This window comes from Astyanax mexicanus, chromosome 21 (assembly GCF_023375975.1).
Source record: "Astyanax mexicanus isolate ESR-SI-001 chromosome 21, AstMex3_surface, whole genome shotgun sequence".
NCBI classification, from domain to species: Eukaryota; Metazoa; Chordata; class Actinopteri; order Characiformes; family Acestrorhamphidae; genus Astyanax; species Astyanax mexicanus.
The window spans coordinates 36,827,001-36,840,646 of NC_064428.1; the positions used below are offsets into that span (position 1 = coordinate 36,827,001).

At 37.4% G+C, this 13,646-nt stretch overlaps 2 protein-coding genes across 2 annotated transcripts in view; both read right to left on the reverse strand.

Moving 5' to 3' along the window:
• LOC103023561 (complement C3) overlaps positions 1 to 3,390 on the reverse strand; it is a 68,147-nt gene extending 64,757 nt beyond the window's left edge. Inside the window, exons 1-2 of the mRNA XM_049469867.1 lie at positions 3,269 to 3,390; positions 2,084 to 2,282 (exon numbers count right to left, since the gene is read on the reverse strand). Coding sequence (XP_049325824.1) covers positions 2,084 to 2,282; positions 3,269 to 3,342 — 273 coding nt within the window. The 5' untranslated portion in view covers positions 3,343 to 3,390. The remainder of the gene's footprint in view (positions 1 to 2,083; positions 2,283 to 3,268) is intronic.
• Positions 3,391 to 10,434: 7,044 nt separating this feature from the next.
• Positions 10,435 to 13,646, reverse strand: part of LOC103045627 (complement C3) — a 96,323-nt gene continuing 93,111 nt past the window's right edge. The window contains exons 39-40 of the mRNA XM_049469865.1: positions 11,843 to 11,926; positions 10,435 to 10,589 (exon numbers count right to left, since the gene is read on the reverse strand). Coding sequence (XP_049325822.1) covers positions 10,450 to 10,589; positions 11,843 to 11,926 — 224 coding nt within the window. The 3' untranslated portion in view covers positions 10,435 to 10,449. The remainder of the gene's footprint in view (positions 10,590 to 11,842; positions 11,927 to 13,646) is intronic.

Genomic DNA, 13,646 nt, shown 5'->3' on the forward strand with positions numbered 1-13,646 from the left:
GGTACAACAGATTACGGTATTGGTGATTCTGTATCTACTGTAACTGTAGATTAATTACAGGGCAGTATGGGTACAACAGATTACAGGGCTGGTGATTCTGTATCTACTGTAACTGTAGATTAATTACAGAGCAGTACGGGTACAACAGATTACAGTGCTGGTGATTCTGTATCTACTGTAACTGTAGATTAATTACAAAGCAGTACGGGTACAACAGATTACAGTGCTGGTGATTCTGTATCTACTGTAACTGTAGATTAATTACAGAGCAGTACGGGTACAACAGATTACAGTGCTAGTGATTCTGTATCTACTGTAAATGTAGATTAATTACAGAGCAGTACGGGTACAACAGATTACGGTGCTGTTGATGGTGATTCTGTATCTACTGTAACTGTAGATTAATTACAGGGCAGTATGGGTACAACAGATTACAGTGCTGGTGATTCTGTATCTACTGTAACTGTAGATTAATTAAAGAGCAGTACGGGTACAACAGATTACAGTGCTGGTGATTCTGTATCTACTATAACTGTAGATTAATTACAGAGCAGTATGGTTACAACAGATTACGGTGCTGGTGATTCTGTATCTACTGTAACTGTAGATTAATTACAGAGCAGTACGGGTACAACAGATTACGGTGCTGGTGATTCTGTATCTACTGTAAATGTAGATTAATTACAGAGCAGTATGGTTACAACAGATTACGGTGCTGGTGATTCTGTATCTACTGTAACTGTAGATTAATTAAAGAGCAGTATGGGTACAACAGATTACGGTGCTGGTGATTCTGTATCTACTGTAACTGTAGATTAATTACAGAGCAGTACGGGTACAACAGATTACGGTGCTGTTGATGGTGATTCTGTATCTACTGTAACTGTAGATTAATTACAGAGCAGTACGGGTACAACAGATTAGGGTGCTGGTGATTCTGTATCTACTGTAACTGTAGATTAATTACAGAGCAGTATGGGTACAACAGATTATGGTACTGGTGATTCTGTATCTACTGTAACTGTAGATTAATTACAGGGCAGTATGGGTACAACAGATTACGGTGCTGGTGATTCTGTATCTACTGTAACTGTAGATTAATTAAAGAGCAGTATGGGTACAACAGATTAGGGTGCTGGTGATTCTGTATCTACTGTAAATGTAGATTAATTACAGAGCAGTATGGTTACAACAGATTACGGTGCCGTTGATTCTGTATCTACTGTAACTGTAGATTAATTAAAGAGCAGTATGGGTACAACAGATTACGGTGCTGGTGATTCTGTATCTACTGTAACAGTAGATTATTTACAGAGCAGTACAGGTACAACAGATTACAGTGCTAGTGATTCTGTATCTACTGTAACTGTAGATTAATTACAGAGCAGTACGGGACAACAGATTACGGTGCTGTTGATGGTGATTCTGTATCTACTGTAACTGTAGATTAATTACAGAGCAGTACGGGTACAACAGATTAGGGTGCTGGTGATTCTGTATCTACTGTAACTGTAGATTAATTACAGGGCAGTATGGGTACAACAGATTACGGTGCTGGTGATTCTGTATCTACTGTAACTGTAGATTAATTAAAGAGCAGTATGGGTACAACAGATTAGGGTGCTGGTGATTCTGTATCTACTGTAACTGTAGATTAATTAAAGAGCAGTATGGGTACAACAGATTAGGGTGCTGGTGATTCTGTATCTACTGTAAATGTAGATTAAATACAGAGCAGTATGGGAACAACAGATTACAGTGCTGGTGATTCTGTATCTACTGTAACAGTAGATTAATTACAGAGCAGTACGGTTACAACAGATTACGGTGCCGTTGATTCTGTATCTACTGTAACTGTAGATTAATTAAAGAGCAGTATGGGTACAACAGATTACAGTGCTGGTGATTCTGTATCTACTGTAACTGTAGATTAATTACAGAGCAGTACGGTTACAACAGATTACGGTGCTGGTGATTCTGTATCTACTGTAACTGTAGATTAATTACAGAGCAGTACGGGTACAACAGATTACAGTGCTGTTGATGGTGATTCTGTATCTACTGTAGAAGAGGCAGGACTCACCGTTATATTCACGAGGGCTTGGTAACCGTTGCCATGCTCCAGCTGCACGGATGCACTGGTGAGTTCTCTGTCTTTAAGGGGAAAGTTCATCACTCTGATTTCTGCGTTTAAAGAATCTGAGCCTGTGTAGTCCTGAACCTCCACCAACACCTTCTCCTGTGTGCCCACCCTCATCACCTGAGGAGCTGAGAACAAGTACCTAAGAAAACAACATTATTACTCAACCACTGTGCACAAGTAGGGATAGACCAACACAAAATAATAAGTTAATAGATCTAATCCAGCTTGGCCACGTTCACATTATGAGCCACGTTGCTTAAATCGGATTTTTGGCTCAGACCGGATTTGTCTATCTTGACGGTTCACACCGTCTGATCTGTATCTGTGTGTAATGTGAACGAATCTGTCCCTGAAATGCCTCCCATGCTGCACATTGATACCTGTATAAACGTCTCCTTCTTCACCAACAACAAAAACACTCATATTAGAGAGAGCAGAGACTCGTAGCTTTATAAAGGGAAATGGATGAGTTTGTTAGCAGCTCATATGTGGAGCATCTTTTGCTGGAGTGGAGAAACAGCAAACAGTTGCTCTGAAGTTCATGCTCAGGTCCAGGAGGTGAAAAAAGAACAGGTGGTTTGCTTTTGCTGTTTTTTTTTTTTGCAGCTATAGCTGCACAGCTGCACCAAGAGATGCATGTCTGTGGATCGGATACGTATCTAAGAAAAAATCAGATCTGAGCCATATTGAGCAAAAAATCAGACTTGAGTCACTTCAGCTAGCTTAGGTTATAAAATCTTAATCTAATCTTAAACTATATGCATCCTAAAGAGCACCGTTTCGCAATCCAACATCCAAAAATGAAAATAAGAAGCAGCCAAAAGACCTAGGGTCACTTTTAGTAAATGTGTGTATGTGGTATAATATGTGTGTATATATAACGTTGCTGTCCAATGACAAACACTTATCTCCAAAACAGCAACTATACAGGAGAGAGAAAAAACCTTGTAAACTTTCAATTGAAATCACTGTAAAAAGAGTTTCTATTGGTCAGTTCATCAAGAAATTTTGCTACAGTGTGAGGGACAGTTTGTCTGCTCAAATTATATAGTAAACCTAAAAATCGACAAAAATGGAGATAAGTGTTTTTCATAGGATAGTGATGATATGGTATAATATACTCACAGTGGTGCACATAGTGTTAGAACTGGTCCAGAGGCCAGAAGAGCAGCAGTGATCCACAGCAGGTCCAGCTGCATCCTGCCAGTGTCTGGATCTGCCTGTTCCAACAACACACACACACACACACACACACACATATATACACACCCCAGATAGCAAAAGGGATCTGGCCCGGATCCGGCACAATTCAAAACGGATCTGGCCCAGTGTCCTTTTGCACAGTGGGACTCCACCAACGGCTCAGATCAATGCACCCTAGAGCAAAGGGCAAACACACACACACTCACACACACACACACACACACACACATTTATAGACCCGTCAATCAACAATTTTCTGGACAATATATTGTCCTAGAAATTAACGCACTCAACAATATTACTGCAGAGTATAATATGGGAACTGTCCCAAGACACAGTTGTGGCACTTCCCTGGTTGGGAAGGGTAAAAGGCAATATATATTCGCCTAAAGCCCCATATGCCAACACTTTGGTTGCCAAGTATAATATGGCAATTTGCCTGACCAGCATGTGTCAACACCCTGGTTATATGGTAATATGGATATTGCCCGAGTCACATGAACAATAAGTCTAAGCAACACTTTTCCAAATATAATATGGGAATTGGTTTGGGTCAAATGTGCCAACAGCCTGGTTGCCAAGTATAATACGACAATTGGCCCGAGCTGTATGTGCCAGTACCCCGGTTGCTGAGTGTAATATGGATATCCCCCCCAAGTCACATGACAATAAGTCTAAGCAACAAGTTTCTGAATATAATATGAGAATTGGTCCAAGTCACATGAGCCAAAACCCTGGTTGCCAAGTATAATATGACAATCAGCCCAAGCTGCATCTGCTAGCACCCCGGTTGCTGAGTATAATATGGGAATTGCCTCGAGTCATATGAGCCAAAACCCTGGTTGCCAAGTATAATAATAATAATAATAATAATACATTTTATTTTTTTTAGCGCTTTTCAGGAAACTCAAAGACGCTTTACATTGCATTAAAAAAACAAAATATAAAAATACATATTAAAATAATCATCATCATCATCAACATCATCAATACTATACAATAGAAATCAATAGAGCAAAACAATCAATGCATAAAAGATAGAAAGTTAAAATTTAATAAGTTAAAAACAGATGAAGAAAAGGAGAGGAAAGGAAAAAGGAGAGGCACATAGAAATGTTGCATCATGCGTTGAAAGCAGATCTGAAAAGGTGAGTTTTGAGGAGAGATTTAAAAGTGGGAAGATCAGAGCAGTCGCGGATGTGTTTTGGGAGAGAGTTCCACAGGGAGGGGGCAGCTATGGAAAACGCTCTGTCGCCCCAGGTCCGGTGCTTGGTTCTACCAATGGAGAGTAGATTGGCGTCAGATGATCGAAGTGAACGGGAAGGAGTATGATAATGAAGCAGGTCAGTGCGGTAGGGAGGGGCCTGATTATGGAGAGCTTTGTGAGTAAATAAAAGAATTTTGAATTGAATATGATGCGTGACAGGGAGCCAGTGAAGGTGTTGGAGGACAGGTGTAATGCGGTCGCAGGAGGGAGAGCGAGTGAGGAGATGTGCAGCGCAGTTCTGAATATATTGAAGTTTATTTAGGATTTTGTTAGATGTGCCGTAAAGAATGCTGTTGCAGTAGTCAATTCTAGATGTAATGAAAGCGTGGATCAGGGTTCAGCCCAAGCTGCATCTGCCAGCACCCCGGTTGCTGAGTGTAATATGGCTATTGCTTCAAGACACATGTTTCAACACTTTGGTTGCCTAGTATAATATGGCACCCGGGCCAAGCTGCAAGTATCAGCACCCCAGTTGCTGAGTATAATATGTCAAGTGGCCCAATTCAGCGGAGGCCGATTCTTAATGCTGTTAAATTGGTACTAATAACTTACTTTAATGCATTTCAAGTCTGGGTTAATATGACTTTAAAAACCCATCGTTTGTCCCAAAGCCAAATCTGACCAATCATTTACAGATATTACAGTAATGGGTCTCTGCAGCCTGATTTCCCACAAATCACAGTGTTTGAGTTGTTAAAGCTGTCTGTTTAACCTTTGGCTGTTTGAGTGTCTCTTTGCTCTCTGCCCTTATTGATCTGGATGGAGAATTACACTGATTGTGTGTTTTATGAAGAAACGTTGTGTAAGTAAGTATTATGGAAATAAACAGAATTAGATCTGTGTGTTGTTGAGAGACTCTATCCAGACGGATCTACTGCAGACGAGCTGAGCAAACAAAACCAGACCTTGAATCCAATCCAGATGTCAACTGACCTTAAAATCCCCCCCCCCCCCAGGCAAACAAGTTCAACATCCAGCACAACGCAAAACACGTACAGTATTCAAAACTGCAGCATATAGAGAATACATATAATATACATTACCAGTCAGACACTGGGAGACACCTTAAATTCAGTATTTTATAATGTATTAATAATAATATATTGCATTTTCTCAGTCAGCTTTTTTAGGTAGAGTCACCTGGAATTCAGGCTTTCAGTTAACAGCTGTGCTGAACTCATCAAGAGTTAATTACTTGAATTTCTTGCCTCTTAATAAAGTGTTTGAGAGCATCAGTTAAAGTAAAGTAGTGAAGAGGTAGAGTTACAGGTATACAGTGAATAGTGAATATTTGAGTAATGTTCTAATCCAGATTATGAAAAGCAAGAACTACTCAACTAAATAAAGAAAAAATATATAAAATGAAGGTCAGTCAAATTCGAAAAGAAGAATTTCAAGAACTTTGAAAGTATCTTCAAGTGCAGTCACCACTTAAAACATTAAAATTATTAGTTATAATGATGGAACTGGCACTCATCAGGACTGCTTCAGGAAAAGAAGAACGAGAGTTTCCTCTGTTTTACAGGATAAGTTCATCAAATTTACCAGCCTCAGAAGATAACCTATATTCTTCACAGTATTTTTAAGTTACTACTAACTGTTCCAGCTTTACTGCTTTACTACAGACAAAAGACAGCTTTTCTAAAGACAAGATGTTTAGACTATACCAATATTTTCATTTTAACTATACTAAAAATATGTTTTTTTCACCTTTTCATTAATTTGTTCTAATTAAACCTTTCAGATCCTGCATCCATTGCAACAAACCACATCTTTTTTCCTATTTTTGGGGATTCTTGCGTTCTTTAAAACAGACTGAGGCCTGTTGTCCAAAAGAATTTACATTTAACAGCCAATCAAACAGCAGCATAGCCCCGCCCACTGAATTGGACAAAATAAGAAAAAATCATGCTAGGCTATGATTTATTTGTTACTGCTCAGGCATGATTTGTGAAAATTTTATATAAGTTATATAAAAGTTATGTAAAATAATCAAAATAACAAGGTTTTATATATATATATATATATATATATATATATATATATATATATATATATATATATATATATATATATATGGAGTGTATTACAGATTATATTTTTAGCACTGGAACATAATTAGGGTCTGAAAGGGTTGAAACACATTTTTTATTTCCTCAATTTTTTTCTTTTTCTTTTTTATTTTTCATTAATGCATTTATACTGGCTAGCATTAAAGCTCTTAAACAATAAACTCTTTGTTAAAAATAATTATTTATTTATTTATTTATTTATTTAACAATATACAATATATAATTGATATAGTGATTTAGGTCATCCAATATATCTCTTTTTATTTATTTATTTATTTTTATAATTTTCTGACATAATACATGATACGTGTTTCCTATAGAATTATTCTATCTGCTGATTTATTCAGGCAGTTTTACACTATGGCGACACATTTTGCCAAGGCAGCACAAATCGACACAACACCAGTTTGGGAGCTCATTCCTGCTGCGCTGCTACTGTATTTATGAATCTTATACATGCATCTCATATCCCAAAATAAAAGAAACACTTAAAAAAACAGCAGATTTTCTGTTTATTTGATTCATTGATTAGCATTTTTATGAGCATTTCTTCATAAAGCCTTCTGCAAAAGAATAATTTATCACCTGTATCAGAATCATTTATTTAACCCTTGTGTGGTGTTCGGGTCTGTGGGACCTGTTTTCATTTTTCATCAAATGATACTAAAAAAATATTTTTTCTAACTCAAACTCATTGGCATTGGCTCATTTTTTGTGAAAAACATATATCAAAACACATTTTCGATAAACACACACTGTACACCCCCCCCCCCCCCACACACACACACATTTATATTACATACAGTATATTTGGCCAAGGGCTAATAAACATTGCTTCATTTGTAAATTTGAAACTAAACAAATTTTCTACTCATATCTTGAGTTTAATTCATTTTCTTTTACATTTTATTAAAAAACTAATAAAGAAAGAGTAGCACTTTTTGAAAGAAATGTAACATAAGAAAGGTAAAGGGCAAATATTAACCAGTTTAGGTGAAGCAACATGTGTAAAGCATTTTAATGTAAAATTGCTTCATTTTGCTGAATTTAATACAAGTAACAAAGTAAGTTTAACCACTCAGACATCATGTGCATGTTGACCCTTGAGGCCTGTGAGGTTATGTTGCCCTAACTAATGAGTAAAGTTTTGTATTTAATAGATAAATGCACAAGAATGCCCCCACAGACTCATATTTGCCAATGCGGAAACACAATACAATAAAAGTGCAATATCATTAAAATGAGTTACAAACAACTATACAGTCTAATTTAATTGATTTATTCTCATCCACACATGGAAATATCAGATACCTAAATGCTGCTGATACACTGTAAAATATCAGCAGCTTTAACTGAAAAACCTAAGTTTTAAAACTGCCTTGAAGTTTTACTTTACATTAAATTGTATTTACTATTTATTTCTATGTCATATTTCTATGAAAAAAACCATATGGAATTATTTAGTAAATAAAAAAAGGTGTTAAACAAAACCAAAATATGTTTTTTATATTTTTCATTCTTCAAAGTAGCACCTCTTGCTTTTTCTCTGCTGGATTTTCTCAGTCAGCTTTATGAGGTAGAGTCACTTGGAATTCAGGCTTTCAGTTAACAGCTGTGCTGAACTCATCAAGAGTTGTGAAGAGGTAGAGTACTGTTCTGATCCATGAACTACTCAACTAAGTAAAGAGAAAAATGACTTTTAGTCAGAACAAAAATAAGAATTTCCAGAAATTTAAAAAGTATTCTCAAGTGCAGTCAACGCAAAGATCATCAAAAACCAAAGACCATCACTATAATGATGAAACCGGCACTCATCAGGTCAGTGCAGTGTTCTTTATCTTCCATGGGGTGTCGGTTACATTAACAAAATGAATTTCAGTAACTCAGTCAAGTCGTTTCTTTTAAAAAGTTTATTTTATATAGATTGAATCATATAATCATTATATCATGTGGGGCATCCGAAGTAGATGAGTTTCTGAGTGAGGTCCTGGATGCCCAGATATTGATCATCGAATTCAGAAGATTGACCCTCTTCACTCGTGGGCCAGTACTCGATCCACGTCTGCTCACCCAGGATATACTGCAGCCTGAAAACACACACCGTTACAACCGTTAGAACCGTTAGTACCTACACATACTGTATATATCATTAACCGTTAGAATCGTTAGAACCTACACATACTGTATATATCATTAACAACACACCATTAGAACCTTTAGAGCCTACACATACTGTATATATCATTAACACACCATTACAGCCGTTAGAACCGTTAGAACCTACACATACTGTATATATCATTAACACACCATTACAGCCGTTAGAACCGTTAGAACCTACACATACTGTATATATCATTAACACACCATTACAGCCGTTAGAACCGTTAGAACCTACACATACTGTATATATCATTAACACACCATTACAGTCGTTAGAACCGTTAGAACCTACACATACTGTATATATCATTAACACACCATTACAACCGTTAGAACCTACACATACTGTATATATCATTAACAACACACCATTACAACTGTAAGAACCGTTAGAACTTACACATACTGTATATATCATTAACAACACACCATTAGAACCGTTAGAACCTACACATACTGTATATATCATTAACAACACACCATTAGAACCGTTAGAACCTACACATACTGTATATATCATTAACAACACACCATTAGAACCGTTAGAACCTACACATACTGTATATATCATTAACAACACACCATTAGAACCGTTAGAACCTACACATACTGTATATATCATTAACAACACACCATTAGAACCGTTAGAGCCTACACATACTGTATATATCATTAACAACACACCATTAGAACCGTTAGAACCTACACATACTGTATATATCATTAACAACACACCATTAGAACCGTTAGAGCCTACACATACTGTATATATCATTAACAACACACCATTAGAACCGTTAGAACTGTTAGAACCGTTAGAACCTTAACATATCATTAACAACATACACTACGGCCCTGTCCCGATTCATCCATTACTAGAAGTGGAACAGGAAGTGGTATTATTTTCGTTTGCATATACATCAACTATTTTCGATACATCAACTATTTTTCCTCATAATCTGAATTTCAGGACTAAAAAAAAGATTCTGCTTCTTCACATGAGTTTTTCCACGAATCCATGAATTTAAGCATTTTAACAAACAAATCAGATCATAAAATCCTACCTACTTTTGTTACAAAAAAAAAAATCCAAATACCAAGTAAAATTTAATTTTAATTTTTTAATTGATCATGAGGGTCACAAATTGAAAAAAAGCAGATGAAAAAAAAATACTGAGTAAAAATAACAGTTAAATTTTGTAAAATACAAAAATAAAAAATAATTAGGTATAAAAATAAAATTTGCCATAGAAAAAGATGTTTGTTAGTTTTTCCCATTTTCTGCCATTTATAATCTAAAATTCCACTCAAAATTAAGAAATTGATCTTAATCAATTAATAAATTTTATGATTTTCTCCCCATATCTGATGGTATAATCCAACCTCATATTACAAGAAAATTAAAGAATTGAGTAATGGTTAATTTTTTTTCCCTCAAGTTGAAATTCAGGTTTTAAGGGGAATAAATGGAAAAATCAGAAAGCCTGATAAACGTTACATTCTGATGCTGTAAGATATAAAAATTACTGCATTTTTATTTTATTCATATTTATAATTATTAACCACGTTTTACCCAGCGGTAAAATCACAGATACTGAACGCTACCTTCCGTCTGTCCTCAGCAGGTCAGCGCTGCGGCCCATGATCAGGTAGGACTTTCCCTCCTTGAACCCGAACGATTCCCGGCATTTAGGGTGACCCATGAAGCTCCTCACCTGCCCTTCCTCAACTCTTTCAGATCCTACAACACAAAACACACACATTACAGCACACTCAATCTGTCACACTGGGGCAGGGGGAGGGGACAAACAAGACTACAGTTACGGCACAATTTACACTGTTCAAGTTCGGTACAGGTAATTTCAGTTTTAACTCTGCAGTTTAGTGACTGGGCGGAGTCTCCCTATACCTCACACTGATTGGTTTGTAGAAGGTGTTAAGGGGGAATTCTGCCTCCTGACTAGAATCTCCCTTCTAAACTAGACTTCCTTCACACAGCAGAATAAGTGTAACTGATTCCCTCAGAAACAGGAGTCACTAGCGTACCTGTTTGTGAACATATCACTGTGTAAATTCAACACCTCTTCTTTTTCTTCTTCTATTGTTTAAGTCTTGTTTTGCTTCTCAGCTTCTTGTCATTGGTCTGAAAGCCTGAACCATATACTGTAGAAAAGTGTTTCCATTCCATTAGTTGGTAAACTTTTTCATCAGCTGGTAAACTTTTTCATCGGTTGGTAAACTTTTTCATCGGTTGTTAAACTTTTTATTAGTTGTTAAACTTTTTCATTGGCTGGTAAACTTTTGCATTGGTTGGTAAACTTTTTCATCGGTTGTTAAATTTTTTAATCGGTTGGTAAACTTTTGCATTGGTTGGTAAACTGTTTCATCGGTTGGTAAACTGTTTCATCGGCTGGTAAACCCCTTCATCGGTTGTTAAACTTTTTCATCAGTTAGTAAACTTTTTCATCGGTTGGTAAACTTTTTCATCGGTTGGTAAACTTTTTCATCGATTGGTAAACTTTTTCATCGATTGGTAAACTTTTTTATCGGTTGGTAAACTTTTGCATTGGTTTGTAAACTTTTTCATCGGCTGGCAAACTTTTTCATCGGTTGGTAAACTTTTTCATCAGTTGGTAAACTTTTTCATCGATTGGTAAACTTTTTTATTAGTTGTTAAACTTTTTAAACGGCTGGTAAACTCTTTTATTAGTTGTTAAACTTTTTTATCGGCTGGTAAACTCTTTCATCGGTTGGTAAACTTTATCGCTTGGTAAATGTTTTCATTAGTTGGTTTATGGTCTATTCCGATGGACAACAGGGCTCAATTGCTGATGTGCAACAAAACATTGAAAAAGAAAATATGTGATGTCCATTGTAATGGACGCAGGGTCATTACAGTGGCAATGTTCATGAATTGGGGAGACTATGTTCTAGATTATGGGTCACTGGTTTTATATCCCCACATATAACTATAGATCAGTATAGCAAACCTACCTTCTTTCAGGACCTGTTCTATCAGCATGTTGTAGACGTCTGAGTACGGGGTCTTCTGAGAACTCTCGAGCTTGACTTTGTAAACTGTTAAAAGCACAAACACATTAAAAATACACACAGCTGAGTGCATAACATGGGTACAGGGTGCATAATGAGCATGTCAGGGATGGAGATGTGGTATCTGAGTGATGAGAGAGAATGTTAAAGTTCAGTAGGCTGATGCTCTGAGGGAAGAAGCTGTTAAAAGTGATACTAAAATACAAAACTAAATACAATTATAAACAGTCTAAAGCAGGGCTTCACAAACTTTTGCAAACTCGGGGCAAACTTAACACACACAATGTTCAGCAGCCCAAATAAAAGCGTATGAGTGTTTACCGTAGTTCTTATCATCTTCACACGCCTTATCCGACCGTTCTTGTTCCTTGATTTTCTCTTTTTTCTGGATGCTGCAGTTTTCTGTATCAGGAGACACAGAATGTTCACACAGCACAGTAGATAAAACAGCAGTGAAACCAGTTTAGATATTCTGAAAATATATTCACAGGCCTCACAATGGGTCTGCCAAACAGGGTCACAGACTAACCAACTCAATCACTGACTGAGTCACAGATTGATTGATAGATTGAGTTACAGACCGAGCGAGTCAAGGACTGTTGAGTGAGGTGCAGACTGGCAAACTTAATCACCAATTGACTGAATCACAGACCCTCTGACTGACTGAATCACAGACCCTCTGACTGACTGAATCACTAACTGACTAAATTCCTGACTGAGTCTTAGAATTAATGCCTGTGTGTGCCTGTACAGACTGACCAAGTCATTTTCCTCCAGGTGACCAAGTCACTGACCCTCTGACTGACTGAATCACAGACCCTCTGAATCTCTAAATAACAGACTGTCTTAATCTCTAAAACACAGATCCTCTGAATCTCTAAATCACCGACCCTCTGACTGACAGAATCACAGACCCTCTGACTGACTGAATCACAGACCCTCTGATTAAATCACAGACCCTCTGACTGACTGAATCACAGACCCTCTGACTGATTAAATAACAGACCCTCTGACTGACTGAATCACAGACCCTCTGACTGACTGAATCACAGACCCTCTGACTTACTAAATCACTGACCCTCTGACTGACTGAATCACAGATCCTCTGACTGACTGAATCACAGACCATCTGACTGACTGAATCACAGACCATCTGACTGATTGAATCACAGATCCTCTGACTCACTGAATCAAAGACCCTCTAACTGACTGAATCACAGACCCTCTGACTGACTGAATCACATGCCCTTTGACTGACTGAATCACAGACCCTCCGACTGACTGAATCACAGACTCTCTGACTGACTGAATCACAGACCCTCTGACTGAATCACAGACCCTCTGACTGAATCACAGACCCTCTGACTGACTGAATCACTGACCATCTGACTCACTAAATTACCAACCCTCTGACTGACTGAATCACAGACTCTCTGACTGACTGAATCACAGACCCTCTGACTGACTGAATCACAGACCTACTGACTGACTGAATCACAGACCCTCTGACTGACTGAATCACTGACCATCTGACTCACTAAATTACCAATCCTCTGACTGACTGAATCACAGACCCTCTGACTGACTGAATCACAGACCCTCTGACTGAATCACAGACCCTCTGACTGACTGAATCACTGACCATCTGACTCACTAAATTACCAATCCTCTGACTGACTGAATCACAGACCCTCTGACTGACTGAATCACAGACCATCTGACTCACTGAATCACCGACCCTCTGATT